Below are 20,744 nucleotides of genomic sequence, written 5' to 3'. Positions count from 1 at the left end.
TCTGTCCCAGCCTACGTGAGTCCTTGTTATGCTCACAAGGAGAAAACCCTCTTCCAAGAAACAGGCAGAAACCGCAAGAAAAAACCAACCCCTTTTATTCTCATGACCTGAGTCAATGTCCAAGGCAAACAAACACAGTCCACAGAAACTTGATCCTCAATACGAATGGTTGCCTTTGGGAACCAGCATCTCCCACACCTTCCCTTTTATAATTCAGACAAGGCATGGCTTCCTAATGCCATCTCCTTTGCCTTTGGAACCACCCCATTGCATTCCTCTGTCCTACTCCCTTCTCTTGCCTGCACTTTTGTGCATCCTGGATTTTTCCCAGCTGTTCTTCATCACTGTCCAACTCAGGCTCCCAGCAGAGCTGTGTCTCAGCCTGAACGTGAGTAGACGGGTTGGTCTCCTCATCCAACTATAAGTCTTGGAGCTCCTCAGAGCCTTCCTCTGACTCTAATGTCACTCCGTGCCCCTCCTCCTCATCTGATTCCTCAGACTCAGCTGCCAGATCCACTGGCTGGTGAGGAATCACAACAGAACCCTTGTTGGCATCTGAAGGATGTGGCTGCCCAATGGAATATCGTTTGGCCTTAATGTGGTTTGGCGGAATTTCCAGATGATTTAAATACCAACTAAATCCTTTTTACAGAGTGCCAGTGTTGAATGTGACTGGGTGCCAAAAGCACAATTTCCTGTTATCTCACTGGAGAAACAAACGCTGAAAGCCACAGCTGCATTCCTACTTGGAATTATGCAGGTTGTGCAGGTGTACAGCTATGAGTTGCACGAAAACATAAGGGGAATAAGAATAATCTTTATATTGCAATATTCACACATCAGAACATGGGAGGGAAAGGATCTTTGCTGATGCTGCTTTGAAACATTTGCTCAAAGTTAACACTCTTCTGTGTGAAGGAAATGTTGGGCAAGAGTCAAGATATTTCAAGTGATACATTTTCATATTAGCATATGAGTAGGAGGCTGTGTAGCTCCACCTCTGATACTACATAAATAATTTGGTTCTTTCCCATTTTCATATGCTGTGCACCAACAGGTATAAGGGTAAGGCCTTCCTATCATGAACATTGTATTTAACCTCTTAAATTTCAAGAGTTTTTTTTATTATATTTGGTTGCATAAAAAGGCACCTGTTTTGGGACAAAGGATTTATGTCACTGTTCATCAGCATTTCAATGAGGATGTATTTATGGATATCTTATTTATCCACTCCTTTAATACTTTAATTGGAGGAACAATTTTTATGAGATTACAGTTATGGAAGCATAAGGAACTAATTCTTGACCATAGAAACACTCGCTGGGGAAAATCTCCAGGAATTGGCAAGTACTCTGTATTTTCTGTAGAAACAAAACAGCTATTTTCATACCTTATTTTAGTATTGGGGGAATGAATCCAGAGATAACACCTTCTCTTGTAGGATGTCAAACATCTGTGCAACCTATGAATTTCTTCAACATCTGCAAACCAAATAATGGTTTGTGCCTACCTGAAGACTACTGCAATTGTTTGACTATTCTGATACTAAGGCCAACTTATATCTTTGTGATATGCCCAAAGGCAGACATTCTGAATTGTGATATACAGGGAAGAAGACAAAATGGGGACAGGCAAGTGAGCCTAGAAATGATCAGTGCTAGTACCTCTATTTCCAAAACATGATTTCTTATTATTTATAAGCAGCATTCTCTGAGAGTTTTTCAAAGTCTCCTGATCATCTGATATATTTTTATTTATTGTAGCAAGAAAAATCAACAGTTTGTGGATTCCGGTTTCTGGACATCAGAAGTGAACATCTGAGAAATCCAGAATAACAAGAGTTGAAAAAGACCTTGGAGGTCTTGTAGTCATTCTCTCTCTCTCTCTCTCTCTCTCTCTCTCTCTCTCTCTCTCACACACACACACACACACACACACACACACAACTATACCTATCAGACATTTCCTTTAGAAATGATGATGTCTCTCAATATTGAGTTTGAAATTTAAGAAAGGAATGGAAGAAAATCTGTAGTATAGGAAGTGCAAAATCAATCCACTTCAGGAATTAGGATAAACTATATAAGAGTAACAATAAAGTACAATTTTTCTTTTGTTTCATTTCTGACTTAGTGTGATTATTCTGACTTTGTCAGAAAACGACATTGCTTCAGGCAATTTCAGTAACAATGACTTCAGAAGAACTGTTAAGTAAAGTCAGCTGAGTTGACTTTACTTAACAGTTATTCTGGGGTAACAATTCCTGAAGTTGTGTAAGCACAAATAAACAACAGAGTGAAGGCAACCAAATAAGAATCAACATCCTTTATTAAAATTTGGGGCTGTTTTTTTAGTAATCTCTTACCTGGAAATAAGTGTAAAGTATTTATTTTGGTTGCTAACAGTTTCATTGAGAAGTGGTTGAGAAGTGGAGCAATCTGCAATTCATTCAGTAAATCTGATTCTATTGCAGCCTTTCTTCAAAACAAATCCAAACAAATCCCTTTCACTCCAATATACAAATGATATTTTCACAGCCTGGTGTAAATCCTAAAAGGTATAAGTTGATGAAACACTAAAACTACATTTCAAACCTGTAAAAACTGAATGGATATCAAAAGAGAACACCAACACCTATATGAAAAATCAATCCACCATATATACGAGTTCCCTGGTGTTTTCTCTCTTACTCAATCATTGAGGGATATCATGCTGTTTCAACAGATTTCTTTCCATTATTGTCAATAGCAAAAAGGCAGACCTCACACTTCAATAGAAAAGCATTTACAGCTTTTTAATCACTGCATTCAAATTTTGTACATGTGATCCATGTTTATGAGTGATAATGGTGTGAAGAATAAGTTTATATTGATTTAAAATAACAGAATTCAAAATCTTACATCTCAGCCATCCATGCTGAGAAACAACTTTAAAAGGTGTATGTTTGTATGTATGAATACTAGAGAAAAATAACTATGTGTGTACACACAGAGACTTTTCACTAGCCATTCAAATCAGAAAGATAAACCACCATTGAAAACAGGCTTCATGAAACCTTGTTGTCAACTTTTTGCATTGTGTACGCTGTTCACAGGAACATACTCCATTCTTTAGATGACTTCACTAGCAATAAATTGAACAAAATGAAAAACTGTTCCAACTGTAATTTTAAAAGCTTAACACAGAGAAGTGTCTCCCACCCTCTCTTTTGCTTTCTGATGTTGCTTTCCCATCTCTGTGTAACAGGCTTTTTGCTAGCTTCAGCCTTTTAAATATGGCTTCATTGCAGCTACTGCTGAGGAGAGGAAGAACCATGTTTACATCTGGAAAACATGAGGCAGACCCCAGCACACAAAATCCTGTCCTCACCCCCCTCCACCCCGGCCTGCAGTGCTACTTGCTGACTGGATCACCATAGCAACTGGATTGGTGATTATCACTCCAGGATTCTACTTACCGTAAAGGTGTTCTCCTTATTCTGCTTTCGAGTAGGTGATGGAGACCCAGGACTCTGAGGAGAGAGGCAAGAAGCATCATCAAAACTGCATTCCACATCCGACATATTTTTTTAAAGAAATTGTGTATATAAGGATATGTGTAAGGAGGTAGTGTTTAAAGCTAAATGCAAGCCAATTGTGAGCAGAGTTCCTTCTGCTTGATTCCTGGGTTAGCCTTTTCCCATGTCTGGAAGTGTCACAACCTGGCAGCTGGGCTCTTGCATGGGAGAGTCCTACACTGTGATCCTGAAGCAGCACACAAGCTCTGTAGAGCCAGATAATTCATTCGAAAGAGGGTGACCCCTCCCTTCCAATCAGTGCTTTGCTTTGGAATTAACCCTTCAACTGCATGCCAACGCTGGATCTGGATTCTCTCGGTACTAAGACTAAAGAGTTATCAGAAACTCCACATGCATACACTACAGTTGGTGTATATAAACAATTTTTTTTTATTGTAGGTTCAGACACCTTTTATTGCCCCTTGCCTTTCTGACAGCTTTAAAAACTCAGTCACAAGAGGTAAAGACATATTGCCTAGGTAGAGATAGGGAAGCAATTCATGCAACCCAAGCTTATCTAATTTGCATTTTCCTGAATTAAAATCTGCACTGTTTCAATATCATGGTACAGCTCTCCAAAGAGCGCATAGGATGGTCTTTACATTAGTGGAATGATTTGCACAGAAATGCATGCATTAGTACAAACAAAGCAAAAAACCTAACACATTTTTTAAAGCTGCCTTGAAACTGAGGTAAACATAGCTAGCTAGCATTAGGGGAAAATATCTTCTAAAATGCAAACTGTTATAGAAACAAGTGAAAATAGAACCGGTCCAAGAACATTAAACACCGAACAAAAGTAATTGCTTCATCCAGCTATAGCTGTCTGTATGTGAAGCTAAAATCACAATGCAGCCGTCCCTCAGGCTTCTTCTACTTATATTTGCAAAAGACTAAAAGCTTTATGAAGCATCGCTTGCATAAAACTGACAGACACAAAATGTACTAAACAAAAAGCACCAGGTGCAACGTTCTATCAAGGAGACCACAGCTATATGTTTTAAGCTGACATTTGCTCTATTGTTCCATCTCAAACCCCATGCAACAGCAGCATGATGGACATGTCCTGCTGCATCCCTAATTGTATCCATTATTCTTGAAAGGTCCATTTATTGTCTATATCTCTTACAAAATAAAGAGATAAATGTACATTGTATTACCCAGTACTACACAGAGCAACAAAAAAGTACTTCAAGAGCAGAGCCTCAACGACCTATTTTTAATTGCACATGATAGGATGATAAACAATAGTCGCAAAAATCTAGGAAACAGATTTAGTATAAAGAATAACCAATCCTTTAGTGGCCAAATCCCCCAGGTTAGAGCAGAGGTCTCCAGCCTTTTGGGCACCAGGGACCGGTTCTGTGGAGAGAGGTTTTTCCACGGACCAGAGAGTGTGTGGTTTTGTGTGCAGCCTGCATCTTGCGGATGCGGCCCGGTTGCTGGCATTCCGTGGCCCGATACTGGTCCACCGACCGGGGGTTGGGGACCCCTGGGTTATAGCATCTCACCAGTCCATCCTAATCTGCACTATGGCGTAATCCAGAACAGAGCATCGTGATCTTCTTCCTCTTTGATTTCTGGGACAGAATTACTTCTTTTTCTTTCAAAGCTTCTTAATTTCATTTTAAACAAAATTCATCTTTTATCAATCTTTAATTCAGGACACGAATCTGAGGGCCAAGAAATGCTTTAATCCATCACACATTCATATCTTGAAATATCTCAAGGGATTTTTTTAAAAAAATAACGCTGTTAGCATTAGTTGTTCACATGTACAGAAAAGGAATCACCAAGCAGCAGGCCAGCATTAGTTCTACAACAAAGTTAGGGCTGGCTGCTAATTTTACCGGAAAGAACCATATAATGAATTCTAAATCCTCTGTTTTCTTTATAAAGACAATCATTAAGAACCAGTTTGGTTATGGTGTTGAAAGTACTGGCCCAGAAACAAGATGACTCTGACTTCTAGACCTGCCATGGCATTAAAAACTGGCTAGGTGATTTTGGACCAGTCATTTCTCTCAGCCCAATCCATCTCACAGAGTTGTTGTTGGGGGGAAAAAAGGATACATACACAACCTTGAGTTGTGTATTTTTTTTTAAAAGGCAGAATAAAAGTAACAAAAAAAATTCTTTAAAGCTACCAGCTTTGTCTATATGGAATGTACTTTCATGCTCAGTAAACTGCTAGTAGCTTCAGTAGTAAACCTAAATTCTCTGAGCTTTCAAACCAGCAAATTGCTTTGGTTAATATTAAAACTTCTTTGAACCAACTGTTTGTATCACATTAGCTAAGGATATTCCATTTTCCCCATTCTTTCCAGTAGGCTGACTGCATTTCAAAGCCAATATAAGAAAAAATCACTTGAGCCTTGCATGAAGCTTCTCTGATGACTGTTTGGTCACTGCAAATCACTTACTGTTAATGTGAATATGAAATCTATATATTCTAAAATCTCTATATAGAATAATGTACTCAGAAATCATCTAATTCTGTTCCATTCAGTAAATCCAAAAGAAAGACCATTAACTTAAGTTCTTACACCAAGACCAGTTGAACTCAAAGTGATCGCTATCCTGAGTGCTACAAAACAACAACAACAATGAAGACCAAGGTAGACACCCACAAGAAGTATCTACAAAGCAGGGTCCAGTCATTGTTCAGAGTGTTCAAAGAGATGAGATGTGCCAGCGACATAAAGGAAGATATAGAATATGTTGTTGTTGTTAGTTGTGAAGTCATGTCCGACCCATCGTGACCCCATGGACAATGTTCCTCCAGGCCTTCCTGTCCTCTATCATCTTCTGGAATCCATTTAGGCTCACGCCTACTGCTTCAATGATTCCATCCAGCCACCTTATTCTCTGTCGTCCCCTTCTTCTCTTGCCCTCAATCTTTCCCAGCATTAGGCTCTTCTCCAATGAGTTTTTCCTTCTCATAGTAAGTATTTAATCTGCCTTTTCAGCTAGAGAGAATGGTCTTCGAGGAAAGTAAAAAATGGATTCAGAATTTGTTTGTTCAGTGGACCTATTCCAACCATGCATTTATTTTAGAAATGCATTTATTTCAGGTGGTTAAGGTGATTGTTAGGTTCAAAGTTTTGGAGAATGCACTCAAATTCAGACAGAGTTTTCTCCTCTTTTATACTAACTTTGTGATTTTCTACATACATCAAATGAAAGGCCTATTTAATTCAGCATTCTGTTTCCGAAGTGGAAATATCAAATATCTACAGGAAGTACCCAAGGAGGGTACTTCAGTTTTACATTGCACTCTCAGCCAACAGTTTACACTGAGAGATGTATTTCTTTTAATATTACAGGTAGTACACAATAGCCAACATGACTAATAGAAATTGAAAACTTTATCTTTTTTTATTTGTTCATTCACTTTTGGTAAAGGTAAAGGTTCCCCTGCACATGTGTGCTAGTCATTTCCAACTCCAGGGGCCCGTGCTCATCTCTGTTTCAAAGCCATTTCAAAGCCAGCACTTGTCCAAGGACGTCTCCGTGGTCATGTGGCCGGCATGACTAGACGCCAAAGGCTCACGGAACGCTGTTACCTTCCCACCGTAGTGGTCCCTATTTTTCTACTTGCATTTTGACGTGCTTTCGAACTGCTAGGTTGGCAGAAGCTGGGACAAGTAACAGGCGCTCACTCTGTTACGTGGCACTTGGGATTCGACCCACCAAACTGCCAACCATCTGATCGACATGCTCAGCGTCCTAACCCCCTGAGCCACCACGTCACTTTTGGAAGATATAAAAACTGGAAGTCAAATCCTAACATAGTAGCAATGAATTCCATATTCCATATGCTATATGAAGTACATCCTCTTAGGTATCCTGAATTTTAACCTTACTGGATGAAACAGCTCTAGAATTAAATTATTCTCTAATTTCCTTCACATCACATTTAATTGTTTAACACAGCTTCCATTTGTCACTTCCTTTTTCCTATGCTATCGTACCCATAGATGTTGTAAACTTTGAGCATAAGAAGCAGCCCTTGCCCTTGATAATTTGGGTTGTCCATTGTGTTTGTAAGACCACTGACCTCAATAAGGTTATCCAGTAGAAAGGAGGCGGAGGGAGTTTGTTTTGACGGCTCAGGAAGGTAATATAAAAAGAAAGGTGTGATAAAGACCTGCGGTGGACTGAGTCACATTGTGAAAGGCTAAACATCAGCAGAAGCCCCTATAGCTGGGCTTTTCAATCTTTTCACCCATTGTACCACTTTTAGGATATGGCAACATCTGTCTACCACCAGTCGCCTAGCAAGGTGTCAAAAACTTGATGACCAAAAAAAAGTGATGAAGTGCAGGTAATCCTCAACTTACAACAGTTTGCTTAGTGACTGTTCGAAGTTACAATTGCACTGAAAAAAGTGCCCCCCAAGCCACAGCCAGGCAAGAGCACTCTTCCTCCTGTCCGAGGTTTTCATTGTTGTGAGAATTTCTGTGTGAGGATTGGCAGCAGGGGTGGGGGGGTGTTTGGTTTTTATTCCCTGTCTGCTGGGTGGTTGCAGAAGGTTTTGGGCACTTCACATGACCCTGGGACACTGTGACTGTCATAAATATGAATCAGTTGCCAAGCATCTGACCCTGGAGATGCTGCAACATTCCAGCTGATCGGCGCTCCTTCTGGGCTCAGCAGAAGCACCAGGATCAGCGCTGAGCTCCAGCTGATTGGTGCTTCTTCAGGGCTCAGCAGAAGCACCAGGATCAGTGCTGAGTTCCAGCTGGAGCCTGGCGCTGATCCTGGCGCTTCCACTGAGCCCTGACAGCCCCAAAGAAGCACCAATCAGCTGGAAAACGGCACTGATCCTGGTGCTTCCGCTGAGCCCTGACAGCCCTGCAGCTCCAGCCATCTTTCCTCAGGCTTGTGTGGTGCTACCACCAGTTCAGCTCATTCCCCTCCCCCGCTACTTTTCTAGGATGGTCACGTACCACCTGCCAGATGCCGGTGTACCACAGGTGGTACCCGTACCACTGGTTGAAAAGCCCTGCCTTATAGCACCTATTCCAAGAGTTATGGAAAGAAAGAGAAGGGCATAATTTTTGTTCTAAAAACAGAATCTTCATTGTTTTGAGGTTTATCCTGTTAGCATCTTTAATATGCTTTAGGTTGCGTAGGCAAAAATAATGTATTCTACAGTGAAACTGCAAACATTAAAAAAAATATTGGATAATGTCAAGAATGAAGATACTGCCAAGTATTGGAAATCTAAATTCTCAGCTGTGAGTGTGAAGGCCTCTGCTTTTGGCAGCACTGGGGAAAAGACAGAAAAGATTGAGAGGAGAAGTGCCTCGGGGCCCACGCAGTGTGGAAGGCCAGCAGAGCTGTTTTGACCAAGTTCTTCATGTTCTAAAAGATATGACTTGCTGACTCAATCAAAGCTTACAGTAGCAAATTTTTCTGAACCACCATCCTCTAATTGTGCTAGCAGCACATACTTTCTAATTTGCTATTCTGCAATACATTCAAGGGGACTCACAAAATGTTGATGATGACAATGAACCTTTTAATAACTTACAGGAGCTTCCTAAAAACTGGTGCTTCCTAGGTATACAGAAAGGACACCTTGCAGACATCCAAGAGTTTAGCAATGGCAACAAGACAGGTAGTATTTTTTTAACAGAAGTTTAAATTCATATTGCTATTCAATGATGTGGCTAGCCTGATTACTCTAAGCAAATAATATTAATTTGCCTACTTTCCTAAATAGGACCGGAATGTAAGTATTGAACTGTATTCATATCTGTAGAGCAAAGCCAGGATAAAATATAACTAAATTCTATGAGCTGGAATATATTATGTTGGAGGCAGCAGCTTAGACAGATGTTTCGTTTGTAGTATTTGCTCTAAGATTGCTGTTATTATACACACAATGTAAACATTTGGTAGATGTAGAGCTATATAAATTCTTCCTGACATTTGTCTGAAATACTGTTAATAAATGGAAAAAGGAAGAAACGTTTAAGATGCATATCCTAGTCAATGTAGCTTTTTTATTGAAAGTATATGCAGAGAAAATGCAAAAATCAGTTCAAATTATCACTTGTGAAATTGGCCTGCAAGTTCTTTCCATTAACATTTGGGAAGGAGCTGTATCATATCAGTGACCAGTAATAAAATAACCAAAGGATCTGATAAATTACAAAATTACATTTCTAATATGTTATTGTAATCTGTGATGTAACATTTCCTCCATTATCACAATGTGTGCATTGTAAATGAGAAACTGAAATTTACACATAAACTGCCAAAGTTACTTTGCAATGTCATGGTTAGAAATGACCAAATGTATTTTAATCCACACAGGTGCAGAATGAGAATTTAAATTTTGGATTCAGTGGTACATTCTGGAATACTGGATCTTTATAATTCTGCTATATTTAGTCATCATCTCTCACCTTTTAAAACATGCAGAACATTCAAAACAATTTCCTCATCACTCTGGAGATATTGAATAGAGTGACAGAAGATTCCAAGGACTATATTTTTATTAATGACTTAGATGAAGAGGTGGAATGCAGCTTGTTAATCATGTTACAATATTAGGGGAAGGGAAGATAGCTAGTATCTTAGAAGACAAAAAATAAAAACTTGTTGTACTAGACAAATGTGCTGAAAAATAAAAGAATACAATTTAACAGAGACTTATGCAAACATATACTTAGGAAGCATAAATTAAATGCATAGATATTGTTCAGTTTATATATGGTTTTTTAATAGTACTTAACAAAATATTTTGAAAGAATTGTTGATTAGAAATTGAGTATGAATCAGTAGTCTGATGTGGTTGCAATAGAAGTTACTACAATGTTAGGTTTCATGGGAACTACAATTTTTACTTTATTCTGAATCGGTTAGCTCAAAACTCAGGTATTATGTTTAAAGCACTACACTTTAGGAATTCAGATTAAGTACTGCAGGGTCAGAAAAGTGCAACCAGTGATGTCAGGGGACTAGAAACAATAATTTCCATTGAAAAAATGGGTATATTTAACCTTGAGTAGATCTGAGGCAAGGAGAAATATAATAATATTCTCCAAATACTTGAAGGATGTCACACAACAGAAGATTAAGACCTGTAATCTGTTATCTCGGAGTGAGGAACATAGTAAAATGTACTTAAATTTGAATTAAAATATAAAATGATTATTGGAAAAAATGGCTAAGCATTAAGAGCAAATGTTATGACAGTGGAAAGTATTATTATCTAGAACAATAATGCTGGATGGGTTCTAGGCAGAGATGCTTTAATTTGAATTCCTGCAATTAGCTGGGTAGGGGTTAAACTCAGTGGCCTAAATTCCCCTCCCCATTCTGTGATTTTATAAAATCCATTGGTGGTGTTAATGAATAACACTTACAAGCACAGCTGTAAACTACAAGGAGCACTGGGTTACAGTTTAGAGATGTCATTTGCAAAAGATCACTTCAGAATGATCCCGGTGTTTAGAATGCAGGAAAGTGGAAATTTCTCAAAAGCCTCCTAGCACAGAGACATGCTGGACTGGTGTCAAGGACTGTCATTATCACCACACTGTTACGCTTAGCACAACAATTATACATAGAATTCTGAAGCATGTATATGACCCTAAGGACTAAACCATGTATTTCTGCAAGAAAACTTCAAGCCATCTTTCAACATGTTCAAAAATAGCAATAAAAGAGGCTCATGGAGGATTTCCAATACCCCCAACTTCCAAAGTTCACGCACATCATAAACAAATGTGAGAAACATAGATCTGATTGAAGATAACAACAATAAAAAATTCCCATCAATGAAGTGAAGACCAAAGAGCAAAGAGTAAGCAGACACTTAGTGTAATTGCAATTAAAACCTGGACAGAAAGAAAGCACATTGCATGACTTGCTTGAAGAACTTCATGCTACCAAATGATCACAGATGGCCAAAACTGAATAAGATCAATAGAAGCTCCGACATATAAAAAGCAGCCAAGAAAGAGAGATGGAGAGATACACACACACACACACACACACACACACACACACACACACACGAAGGGGGGACGGAGAGAGGGAGGGAGGAGAGGTGGTTCAGTACTATAATGACTTTGGGATTCACAGTACAAGCTTAGGCTTTGGTGTGCAGTAATGTGATTCACAATTTCTAAATAAAAAAGCAACTTCCAAGCTTCCTGGTACTGGAAGTTACCACTAACCCTACTTTTAAATAAAGTTAAATTTATTAAGGAAGGATCCCTGAAGAACATTGTGTGAGTTTACCTGAGGGTCACTGCTGATTTTGCGGAGACTCATGTGGCTTGGCTCTAGCTGGGAGGCCAACGTGCCTGGTATGTGATATCCGTTCACTGTAAGGAAAAAAGACATGAAGTTCAGACCAAGGAGGCAGGAAAAAAAAGGCGGGGGGGGGGGGGCTTTTAAGTCACTCTGTTAAAATCAAGTATTTTACTTGACTTTCCTAAATGTTATTTAACACACTCTCCAGCACCAATTCAGTAAATTTGCATGTATTCCACTGATACCATCCACATCTTTGTTAAATGAATAAATATTTATTTTATTTTGTTTATTTAATTTATAACTTTTTTTAACTCTGCATGCTGGGGGTGGGGAGGAGGGCTGCCAGATGTTTTTAAACATAAAACAGATTAAAATTACCATTAAAATAGGCAATAAATAATCCACCAATTACAAACCTAGTTTAAAAAAAATGTTTTTCTAGGTTTTCTAAATGCTAAAAAAATGAAGGCTAACCCCTAAACCCAAAAGAGAAAATTGCATAGCTTTGATGAGAAATAAAGGTGCTGGGAAAAAGGGTTATCTTTAAAAGATTTTTCCTCTATAATCTGGGAGTTTGGGGTTTTTCAAACTCTATTGCATGGAAGAGATCTATAAGGACCTGAATGGATTCTGCAGAACTAGAGAAAAAAACCTTCCTGCATGGAACTACGGAACAAAACTCTTGCTAAGTGAATAAGGTTTATTCTCTTGAATAGAGAGGGTTTCCCTCCCCCCTTAATCTCTTAAGGAAAAGAGGGGTTTTTTTCCCCCTCTTCTCCAACACTTAGAAAAATTGTTACAAATGCCACTGAAGAACAGCACTGAGATGAAAGCAGATGGCTTAAAACTGTCTGCAAGGGACTATGGGGGAAAAAAAAACACCTGAATGTATTCAGCCATCCTATCTCACCATAATGATGCAATTTAGAGATGCCAATAATTTGAGGTACAGTGGGAAGGGTGGGACTTGTCAAACAATATTGAAAAGCCCCACCCTTCTTGATCGGGGAATTTTTTAGAAAAAAGTCAAACAGATTCCATGGCCCGAAGAAATTTGCAGATCTTAGATATATGATCCTTATGCCAATATACGATCCTTATGCTCGTGACCTCCTGTTTAGACTACTGCAATGTTCTCTACATGGGGCTGCCCTTGAGGACCACTCAGAGGCTTCAGCTGGTGCAGAATGCGGCCGCGCAAGTTGTGATAGGGGTTTCCCGATACTCCCATGTAACACCAAACTGCATTGGCTCCCGGTTGCCCTCCGGGTGAGATTCAAGGTGCTGGTGATGACCTATAAAGCCCTAAATGGCTTGGGTCCGGGATATCTGAGGGAACACCTGCTGCCGGCATCAAGCTCCCTTCGTCCAGTGCGCTCCCACAGGGAGGGTCTTCTCAGGGTGTCGCCGGTAAAAGATTGCCGGCGGATAACACCCAGGGGGAGGGCCTTTTCTGTGGGTGTGCCTGCCCTCTGGAACCAGCTGCCAGTGGAGCTGAGGACTGCCCCCGACCTCCGTTCATTCCGCCGGGACCTGAAGACCTGGCTCTTCGAGCTCTCTGGCCCAGGCTGAGAATTTTAATTTTAATTTTAATTGGGGTTTTTATTTGTTGAGGGATTGATATAATTTTTAATTGTTTTTAACTTTTGTATTTTTTGTTTTAATCACCCTGTAAACCGCCCTGAGTCCTTCGGGAAAGGGCAGTATATAAATAAAATAAAATAAAATAAAATAAATAAAATAAATTACTTTTGTACCCACTGAAACGTTTGGACAATGTTCAGGGATACCTACTGCACGCTGGAATTGGATGACAAGCAACAATAACAGCATACTGTTTACAGTAGTTTTCAAAATTCTGGATGATCTCCTCTAGCATTTTAATGAGGACAATGAATGGGGGGCAGGATGAGGGTCTGTGAGATACCATAAAGTCAATGGTCTAGGTCACGGTTATCCAAACTTACCTGGGCCGCACTGAGTGAAGTGAAATTGTCTTCAGCCATATGTAAAATATATAGTGTGTGTGTGTGAGTGTGTGTGTGTGTATAAAACAAATTCCTTTATTTTATTAAACACAAAAATGTATATAAATTATACACACAGGCATATGTATACAGAGAAGAGCAACAAAGATGATTAGGGGGCTGGAAGCTAAAGCATATGAAAAACAGTGGCAGAAATTGGATTTGTCTAGTCCAGTGAAAAAGAAGGACCAGGGGTGACATGATAGCAGTGTTCCAATATTTGAGGGATTGCTACAAAGAAGAGGGGGTCAACTTATTTTCCAAAGCATCTGAAGAAAAGGTAAGAAACAACAGATGGAAACTAATCCAAGAGAGATCCAATCTAGAACTAAGGAAAAATTTCTCGAGAAGAATCAACCAGTGGAACAGATTGCCTTCAGAAGTTGTGAGTGCTCCATCACTGGAAGCTTTTAAGAAGACAGCCATTTGTCTGAAATGGTATAGGGTCTCCTGGTAGAGAAGGAAGTTGGATTAGGTAACTTCCAAGGTCCCTTCCAACTCTAATGATGTTCTATGTTCCAGACTATTGGGGGGCAACGTGCTGATTCTGTAAACTGCTTAGAAAGGGCCGTAAAGCACCGTGAAGCGGTATATAAGTCTTATTGCGATTGCTGTTGCTATCTTGTAGGGCCATTTTACTACCTGTCCAGGGCTGCATGTGGACATACCTGTCTAGTTGTTGAAAGTATTCCTTCAGCATCACCAACAGAACACTGCTGAAATATTTTCAAATTTTGGAACAAAAAGCCACATTAGTTGTTAAAACACATTTAATGGAGTGTGCTTATTGTAGATAAATCCTTTACTGCCTTTAAAGTTCTATGTCAAAATTAGGCAATGAAGTGACACACACAGACATACAAACACATACATATACTATATACATATATACACATATACTATGTAATATGTGTATATAATTATGGACACAATTGCTTACAGAGCAGAACTAAATGTTAGAAAATAAAAATGAGGTTTGGAAGTATTATGAGTCCCAGTTCATTCCTCATTATGATTTTGTACTTTCCTTCACTGTTTATCATTTCATATCTTCTATAATTTAAAAAGTGGAGGAAAGGGGCAGGGAGAGTAAGACGAGTTCTAAACACAAAATTCAAGCATCTCAAAGAAACCAACATGAAAACTCTAAGCATTTTACTTTCAGAGAAAAAAAATGAAACTATGCAATGATAAAGATTTTCCAATGACAGCAAGGATTAAAATGGTCAAAGCAATGATTTTTTTTTTACTAATAGTAATGAACTGCTGTGAAAGCTGGATACTGAGAAAAAGGAAGACAATGAATTATGGATCTAGACATAGTTACTAAGACTGTGAATCAATTCTGGAAAAAAAATAAAGATTGACTGCTCCTTTGGGGCATTGAACAGCAAAAGCAGGTACTTTGGTTCAGAAGAGTGGATAATGGAGTATAAAAAAAAAACAACACTCAGCAAGGAATAGAAGAATGGAAAGTAACATATAAGGTGGATAATCAGGATCAGGGATATCACAGGAACATCCTTGCAAGATCGCAGATCCAGGATAGGCCAAGGTGGTAGGCATATGTAGCGACAATGCAGAAATCCATTATTATTTTGAGGAGTTTGGTGACATACTTTGATTTCTCCTTCATATTAAGAAAAGCCCAGAAGTTTAGACTTCATTCTGAGTTAGCCTGCCTGTCTTTTCCCCCCCTCTTGTTTACTGAATAAAAGAGAAGGGATGGGAGGGAAGGAGAGTGTCTTCACATAGCTGCAAACCTAGGAAAGTCATATGCCATCCAGCCAAAGCCAGGCCTTACAGTCTCATGACCATAACAGGACCAAACAGTCATGGTGTCAGGGTTTGATAAAAACGAAGACAAAAAAACCTTGGAGTTGTTGTTCTTTGTAGGGAGCCTCTGCACAAAACCTAGCACCGGATACTGTGGAAATTGGAGTCTCTCTGCTCTCATGATTAAGGAGCTGAAGGATTTCAATCTCATCTTGTTTGGTATATATGCTTTTTATGTTATGCTTTTAAATTTGTTTGAGTTCATAACAAAACTTAAATCATCTTTATTCACTGGTGTGCTTATTGTCTCCGGATCCAAAATAACCAACTGACTAGGTATTTGATCATTGCCCTGGCAAAACAGCATAGTGCATTCAGTCACTGAAGTCTGAACCTGCTGCTATTATTATTATTATTATTATTATTATTATTATTATTATTATTATTATTATTATTATTTGTTGTTGCTGTTGTTGTTGCTGTTGTTGTTGTTGTTATTCATAAACTATATCTCTGCTAAAGAAATCCTGTCCATTCTCCTAGCACTACTTTCTTTCTAAAGATAGGGAAATATATCACAGGGATTTTTCCATTTAATGCAGATGGTAAGAGCTTTTATGATCCCCTCCCCTTTTGGGGAAAGTAACTGCATACACTTGTAGAACAGATGATCTGTCCCCTACCTGTAGACAAGGAGTTCTTCTGGGTCACTGAAATCTTTGGAGTTCCCGGAACACTGCTTGGTCGCTCCCAAGTAGTCTCTGTTAAAAATAGTAACAATATCAGTAACAATAGTCACAATCTCTAATAGGTGCATGTAAGACCTTTGTTTTCCCCCCTGCTCCTATACAACCACACATAATGGATTTTATAAATGCCAATCATTACCAGGCAAAAGTATTAATTCATGAAATGTGCTCTTTCATATAGTGTTCAATGCCAGTTCTTTCAGAGAAAATGGTATTCATTAAGAATCCCTTTAGGCAGTCTTCCCACTTAAAGGAGGAAGTTGCTCTACAAGCTCAACAGCCTACTGTGATTCTAGTCAGTTATGTGTCAAACTGAAATTGACCCTATACGTCTAGACTGTGGGAGTCAGAAAAACTGGAAGAATACACCTGAAATGCCTACAAACCCACAGACTGGGATTGTTTAGATCAGTTGTTATAATAGCCAACTACCACTGTTTTCTACAATATGTCAGCACTCATTATGTTTATGTTTATTGGACTTATATACCGCTCTTCTCCCGTAGGACTCAGGGCAGTTCACAAGGAATTTAAAATAACAATACACATTACAAAAGTTAAGAACAATTAAAATAATTAAATTTAGTCCTTGAATAAAATAAAACCCCTATTAAACTCCAATTAAAACCCAATTAAATAAAATTACAATTAAAATTCTCAGTCCTGGCCGGAAAGCTTAAAGACCCAGGTCTTCAGGTCCCGGCAGAATAAACAAAGGTCAGGGCCAGTCCTGAGCTCCACGGGCAGCTGGTTCCAAAGGGGAGGTGCACCCACAGAGAAGGCCCTCCCCCTGGGTGTTACCCGCTGGCAATCTTTTGCCGGTGGTACCCTGAGAAGGCCCTCCCTGTGGGAGCGCACAGGTTGAAGGGAGCTTGATGCTGGCAGCAGGTGTTCCCTCAAATATCCTGGACCCAAGCCATTTAGGGCTTTATAGGTCATCACCAGCACCTTGAATCTCAATTAGAACTGAGCTATCAAACTGTCCTGAAATATGCAAAGGAAAGAGCATAGGTAGACTTTCTTTTAGAAAATAAAATAAGGGTTGTCCATGCCCAGCTGTTTAGAAGCAACCATTTCCCCTTTCACTGATGTACGTTTCCCCCCCCCCCACTTCAAGCATTTTTGCTGAGTGCAAAAATGTCTCTCTTTTTTTAGGTACTGAAACTTGGAAACATTATCTATTTCATCATGCCTTTCATAACATCTGGGCTGAATGAGGATGGAAACAAGTGCTAAGGAATCACTGCAGCTGTTTTCAAATGATAATTGCAGACAGCATCTCTGACTGTAGATGGTGCTATCACTTTGAATTAGTCACAGACTGTGGCTCCACCTTTGAGGTTATTTCTGCAGATCAGGAGTTGCTGCAAGTACAGAAGATTTACAGCATCTACAGTGTTTGAACTGAGAAGCTGTGTGCTTGCTTTCTAAGAGTCAAACATGTAATATTCAAAGAAGGGGGCAAGTCTAAACTCTATATGTGAAAATGATGCAAAAATTATAATATTGCGTGGAAGATTGGACACACTTGGGAAAAAAGGACAATGATAGGCCAACACACAATAATTGGTTGCAGATAACTGAAAAAATGGAGTTATGTAGCAGCAAGATTTGGTGGATGATCACCAGTGTAATTATCCAAAACTATAAATCAAATACCTACATAGCTTATTACTATACCAAGCCAGCAAAATACTATGCTGATTTTTCTTTCTCCTATTATTATTATTTTATTTCCAGTTATTGTTTTCTCCAAATTCCCTTTTCTCTGGACACTGATAGATTTGTGCTAATTGCTGATCTGTGTAGCCTGCACAACAGCTTGTTTTCCTGCATTGCAATCTATCTTGTGGTATCATAATATCAGGTTTTTTTTGTGTGTCTCACTGGTTTCACATAATAGTAAACTATAAACATTCAAGATGTTTTTTCTGCAGGATCACAGTACGTTCACATGGAAAGTGGACAAGTATCACTCACTGATTGCACGATTTGTTATGCTTCTATTGCATCAGTAACAGTTTTCTGTACACTATCTTGCAACTGAATTCCCTCCAAATATCCTGTCACGTATTATAAACACCATCTCCTATCCAGAGTACATAAACGTGGAAAACAGGGCATTAAAAACACAAGACAAACTTATTAGCTATTGAAATACCCCTTTCTAAGCCTGCTACTACCTTTTAAAAAGTATGAAAGTTAAAATCATTTTTATTCTGATTTTGATACACATTTTACTTTTTTCAGAACAATATATTTTTACTGGAAAAAACTAAGATTTCATGAAGCAATTCCACAACCTTGCCTGCTAAAACCCCTTAAGACTATTGTAGAGATGACAAAGCATCAATACTAATCATGATACCTGTAAATATAATGCACAGTGGCACTGCCACTTACGTATCGTCCTTTTATCTTAAGTGATAAACAAGAGATGTTATTACACTTACAGCATAACTATATCAGAGCTGCACAACACTGAAGAAAAGCTGTATATGGAAATGCCTTACGTGATTATTCACATGGTTCCCATGCTTGGAGTTTCTTTTCCTTCCAAATTATGTTTGTGGTTGATGGATCATAATCATCCATCATGAATCATTACATTTTAGGACACTACAATTTGAAAGTAGGCCGCTGGTTCACATGAAAAAAATCCACACTTTTTCACTTGTTTTCAATGATTCAGATTACGAAGCCATTCCTCCCAGTTAATGTATGAAGAGACACCATGATTCACATAGGCATTGTGTAAATAGATGCAAAAGCTGAAGTGTGGATGTGTTAATGAATAAACTTGTTGAGAATTCTATGAAGTATAAGTACATCTGGAGGTTATCAAGTAGTGGAAATTATATTAACAGTATTTTGTTTGACTGCAGCTGTTTCCCTTATAGTATTTGTTTTAGTCTTAACATATATAATAATATAGATATAGGAAACATTATTCAAGCTAATTGATCCACAGTCATCTGCATTATTTCTAGGAGTATGCAAGGCTTTCAAAAGAGGCGCTTTGCAATGGGAAGGAGCACTTACAAAACACCTTTTCCCCAATCATTTAAGAAGTCGCATAATTGGCAATTCTCAGTTGCTTCAGAAGCTGCTGTGGTTCTCCCCACATGTATGTGTATGCACAGCCTTAGTTATTTCAGTAGTCCTTTAGCAGCCAAATATCCGTCATTTTAGTCAGCCTCCTGGAGCTCTGTTAACTGAATGCTCGTAATTTTTTTTAAAAAAAAAACATCGCCGCCAGGTGATGCAAAAATATTCTTGGCCCAAGCATTCAAGTGCAAATTATTAGCCTCTGCAGGTTAAAACATATAATAAAACAGCACTGAAGGCAAACAATTAGGAAGTGTAATATTATTAATGCTAAAATTTGCTTGGCATTCCATTTCCTATTTAACTGTCTAAGTTAGCAGCTTTTATTTTAGACTTGTTTGGAGTGTCTGCAGAGTGTTGAGATGGTAATAGTGAGTCACAATAGGCTATTGCAGTGCAGAGTGCACAGTGCAGAATACAAGTACTTGATTAAAGTGTGGAAACATTAGCACTTTGTGTGGATGTATAATTTGTGATTTGAAGAAGGAAAGAAAAGCACTGAATAAGGAGCCTGAAAAATCAGTAATTCTATTTCTGAAATCTATTGTCCCAATAGTACCTCTGATACCAACTATAGTTATACAGCCCAAATTTATGCAGGGTATTTATATAGCCACTCTATAATCACAAATAAAAATTAAGAAACAGACTTCCGGTGGCTCCGCGGCGCCGGAGACAGCCTTCCCGGGCTGCCCGCGGCTCAGCTGTGTGATTTTTCGCCCGAAACAGCGCCGATCAGCTGTTCGGGCGAATTTGAAGCCCCCTCCTCGGGAGAAGAGGAGGGGGTGAGCCCCCAGGTAGGGGTCGAGTTCTCCGGGGCCGCCTGAGCTTGGAGCTTGGGCGGCTGAAGGATTGAACTCCCCCGTAGCCTGGGCTGCTCCCAGCTGGCTAGCGTCTCTGCTCCGGACTTTATGGAGCAGAGCCAGGCGTCTGCGACCATCCCTGCTTGAAGGAGAGACTATGAAAGGAAAAGAGCAGGCAGAGCAGTACAAGAGGGAAAGATGAAGAGATGAAGAGGATTATTTTATTTTACTCTCAAGCTTGATGGACTTTGCTTAAAACTTAAAGTGAAAGTGCGTCACAATTGTAAGTAAAAGATGGCGGCTAAACCTCCCCCTAGAACTTTTCGGAGTGCTGGAAATTCTCCGGTGCAACAACAATCATTACTGCAGGCGTTGCATTCTCCTGATGTATTGACATCGAAGGATCTTGAAAAACATACCCAGTTAATTTTGGAGTCAATGGGTG

At 39.1% G+C, this 20,744-nt stretch overlaps 1 protein-coding gene across 1 annotated transcript in view; it reads right to left on the bottom strand.

The window, feature by feature from the left end:
• Window positions 1-20,744, bottom strand: part of GAS7 (growth arrest specific 7) — a 149,108-nt gene that overhangs the window by 19,398 nt on the left and 108,966 nt on the right. Inside the window, exons 3-5 of the mRNA XM_083355398.1 lie at window positions 16,323-16,400; window positions 11,819-11,904; window positions 3,458-3,511 (exon numbers count right to left, since the gene is read on the bottom strand). Of these exons, the coding sequence (XP_083211524.1) occupies window positions 3,458-3,511; window positions 11,819-11,904; window positions 16,323-16,400 (218 nt within the window). The remainder of the gene's footprint in view (window positions 1-3,457; window positions 3,512-11,818; window positions 11,905-16,322; window positions 16,401-20,744) is intronic.

The sequence above is a fragment of the Vipera ursinii genome (assembly GCF_947247035.1).
Source record: "Vipera ursinii genome assembly, chromosome: 2".
Lineage (NCBI taxonomy): Eukaryota > Metazoa > Chordata > Lepidosauria > Squamata > Viperidae > Vipera > Vipera ursinii.
This window is presented reverse-complemented; position numbering and strand designations above follow the sequence as displayed.